Here is a 4,272-nt window from a genome sequence, read left to right on the forward strand (position 1 = left end):
ACAAAAAAATATGATGATATGAGAATAATCTTTATTAGATGATTGATATTTTTATGTTTTTCATATCTTTTCAACTTGAACTAGTTTCCCAAGAATGTTGAAATGAATGACCGACTGGTTTTGACAATTCCAAGTACGGTAGTTTTCTTTAATGTATGAATAACTACTATAATATATCATCTTCTCCAGGTTACAAACTAGAAATAACAAAAATATGATGATACATAACTAATCTTCATTAGATGATTACAATTTCATATGTTTTTTATATTATTATCGGGTACTATTGAATAGGACTAGAAGAAATTTTTATGTAACACAGTTACATAAAATTCTACAAAAGAGAATAATCAGATATAATCACAACAAACATGAATATTACATTATAGAATGAATAATTATTAATTTATTGATTCATAATCAATATGAGTCATAATATTTCTAAAATCAATAGAGGTTTTTCTATATTTATAGGACTAGAAGGATATAGTCACATAAACTCCATGAGATTTTCCATTTGTTTATTTATTTATTCATATGCAAATACAATTCAGGTAAAAACCACAGGCATTTGCCCAAAACTGCTTCAAACCTTAATTTGGAATACACAGTCTAAAGGTTATGCTACTTACGTAACTTAAATAATAATTCGTACACAATTTTGAGTCCAAAAAATGTATCTACTACAATTTTGAATTTATTAGATTGATCAATTTCCAAATACGAATCCAAACAAAACTCTTCCTTCACAATTGTAAAAAAATATTGAAAATTTCACTCAAATCCACAAACTCATTGTTGATCTACAATGGAACATCAGTTCATTCAAGTAGGCTACTGGGATAAATTCTTCATTGACTTTGGCAAATTGTGAAAGTGTCAAGAAATTGAGTACTTATGGTATGTGCCTGAGAGACTAGAAATGAGAACCTCACATTACAATATAATGATATATAATAATTAATCATTGTTTATTCATGGCATGTGCCTATTAATATGTGCCAGTTCAAATTCCGGCCATCCTTTTCAATATTAGGTGAGTACTTTCGTGCCTCAGTAGGACTAAAAAGTAAAAAGGTATATATTTCACAAAATTCATAAAAATTGATAATAGGTAACAACTATAATTGATCAATAAATTAATCAGATAAGAAAGGAGAAATTAAAGCTGAAGTAAGGATAAAATTGCACACTCATATTACAGTTTAGACTAGAAAGTTTGTACAAAATTATTAAAAATCGAAATAGCCTGGGCTATATTTATGAACGATTCTTGAGAGCCTACGCAGGCAAGAAAACTTCGATTACTAAGGGTTGCCACTAACGACTATTGTCTTGAACATGTGTGTACACACAAGCTCATCATGCATGTTGTGTCATCAGGACAAGGCTTTGAACAAGAATGGCGGTTGACAATTATCAATTGACCCCAAAGTGTGCTTGGCTGAGAACGTTTTTGAAAATCGTTTTGAATACAAATTGATGTCACAGACAAATGAATGGCATATAAACGTACACATTCCTAACCACACTTATTATATAAATGAATAGAACTTTATTATGAATGAGCTGGGATGAAAGACCTGAAGAATCATACTTAAAGAGCTCATAACTTTTTAAACAAGAATAGAATATTCTCATACTGAGAGCCACAACCATCATCCATGTCCAGTGCCATTTGATGAATTGGTCATATCTATTGAAACTTTCTCACTCCAAGATGAAGCAAATTACTGATATAAATCAGTCCAAACCGTGAGAGTGAATTAAGACTTCGAAGTGGCTCCACTCAGCTGATTCAACTAGTTCAAAATATATATCTTATCAAGTCATTAAAAATATGATTGAAACTTTTTTTTGCATCTTTGTATGACAGTTTTTGAAATGAGGAAGATAATTTCCAATTGGATTACTTAACTCAGATTCAGTTTTCATGACAAATAAAGTCCACGAAGCATTGGTTGTATCTTGCTTTTCAAATAATCAATAACATACAACAAAATGTAGTAGAATATTTCGGCTACAGTCATTATACTCACGCCTAGGAATGCATCCAAGTAGACAACGGTGGCATCCATCATCTCATTGTTATTGTAAGTGTAGGTTCGAACTTTGGGTAGGAAAAAATCGTTCCTAAATTCGATTTCAAGTACGTGATAAATTCTGTCAAGAAAAGATGATTCATATGATATAACCTTGTAGTCAGTGTAGTTACAAGATGGCAGACAGTCACAAGAATCCACAAATTTCCTCTCACCAGTGTCATAATAAGTGGCTTTGGCAACATTCACCGCACAGGAGCTGTATTCATCAGAGCATATGTATGTTGATTCGTTGTGTGGCATGTAAAACAGAACACATCCACATTCTCTCAAAGCTCTCTTGGTGGAGCACTCCATCAAACAATTATTTCGTGTATAATATTGGAAAAATTCCAATGTTTTCTCAGTTGTGTTGTAGCATTGCTTGGCAGATGGAATTTTGTACAGAAAATCGTTATCATCGACTGGATATTTTATTGTTACTTCAGGGTCAATGAGAATGCGAGAGCTTGTTGATTGCTGAAGAAGATGCCATCTCATGAATGGGCTTGGAGCATCCCAAGGATTGTGGATTGTAAACCGATATTTCTTGTCCCTGCCAATAAACCCCGTGTCTTCCTGTCCATATCCACGCAGATCATAATGTATGTCTGATATCTCCACCAGAACTGGTATCTTCAATGGTCTATTATTCAGTGACCAATGTTCTGTATATGACGGAAATCCATGAATCAATTCAGTATTCAATTGAAGCGTGATGTTCCCTCCATAAAATTTTTCTACTTCTGCGTTCACATAATGTTGTACTGTATTCATCCTGTGAATCTTGGAAGGTGGAAGCATGTTGAAGGACAAGCAGAGTTCCCTGAACATCAAGGATGTACGGGTTAATAAAGACCTGGAATCTATTCCAAATGTTTTATAGTAACTATCATTTATGGGACTATAATGGAGAAAGGTATGAAGACTGATATCAGATATAACAAATCTTTCCCTATCACTATCTGCACCATTTTCAGTTGAACTCATGTTGAACATCTCATCAAACTCTTCCCTAGACATACCTACGATGTCTGCAATCTTGTAAATCTCATCACCATCTAGTACATACATAAGATATTCGAATTCTTCGACTGTAAGAAGTGGTGGACCACAAATTGTGAAAGCAGGAATAGGCAGGGTAGAGATATGTTGGGGTGATTTTGCAATTTCTATTGTCATGGGATCCTCTTTCCATTCATTTATCTTCATTCTATAAATTGCAAATAATGAGATAATAAAAGCGATCACTACTATGCACCAAAATCCTCGTTGAATCCAATGATTGTTGGGGTTACCAATGTATTTCACGCCATGCAAAGAAGTATTCTCCACAAAGTTCTTGAAATGAGGATTCACATTTCTCCTTTTCCTCATCTGCCTTTGATGTGAAGTTTTGGAAGTAGCCATGATCATGAGTGTGGAAACACAACAAAAAAAATGCACAGTGGATGAGAGATCACTTAATATACTTATAATAGACTTAATATCTGCTCAAGAACTAGGATAGGGTTTCTGGTACTCTCAACTAGATCACTCACTAGAATCAGCTATAACCTGGGCGTGAACCTTCAACAGACTGCTTATAAATGAACAATATCAGGGCGGGGACACTTCACTTACAATTCAATTATTCTAAGGGGAGGTCATCTTGGACTTTGTTTTATTTTTCGTGCTACTGGAGGTCAGAGATAATGTTTATGGTTATTATTTCGAGCATGCAACTTATATTCTGAATGATTCTTAACTGTATTAGGATTTGCATGGAAAGGTTCGTGACTGAGTTGGATCATATTGGCAAAAATTTTTAAATTCATAACTCTTATTCTGAGGTCAAATAAATTATTATAAGTTGATTAGTTTTTCCACTAAACACAAAGAAAGTGTGACAACCCGGAGGAAGGAGTTGGAAGATGAGGAAGTGGTGGAAGAGAAGTTGGGGAAGGACAAAGAGGAGGTGGAGGAAGAAGAAGTAGGAGGAGGATGAGGAATGAGAAGAGGAGGAGGAAGATGAGATGCTGGTAAAGGAGGAAGAGTTTGTGGAAGTGGATGATAATGAGGAGGAGGAGGAGGATAAGGAGTGAGAGAAGGTACTACTCACTATATTTATTCCAGTTCTCAAGCAATTTAAAAATTATAAATAGAGTTACTATTGATTACGTTTGATCAGAATTATTCTCTAAATAATGGT

General features: G+C 34.1%; 1 protein-coding gene across 1 annotated transcript; it reads right to left on the bottom strand.

The window, feature by feature from the left end:
• Positions 1 to 696: 696 nt before the first annotated feature.
• Positions 697 to 2,900, bottom strand: LOC120356616 (pickpocket protein 28-like). Its single transcript, XM_039445572.1, has one exon. The coding sequence runs from the start codon at positions 2,883 to 2,885 to the stop codon at positions 1,932 to 1,934; it is 954 nt and encodes a 317-aa protein (XP_039301506.1). The 5' UTR covers positions 2,886 to 2,900; the 3' UTR covers positions 697 to 1,931.
• Between the last annotated feature and the right edge of the window lie 1,372 nt (positions 2,901 to 4,272).

This window comes from Nilaparvata lugens, unplaced genomic scaffold (assembly GCF_014356525.2).
Source record: "Nilaparvata lugens isolate BPH unplaced genomic scaffold, ASM1435652v1 scaffold7280, whole genome shotgun sequence".
NCBI lineage: Eukaryota > Metazoa > Arthropoda > Insecta > Hemiptera > Delphacidae > Nilaparvata > Nilaparvata lugens.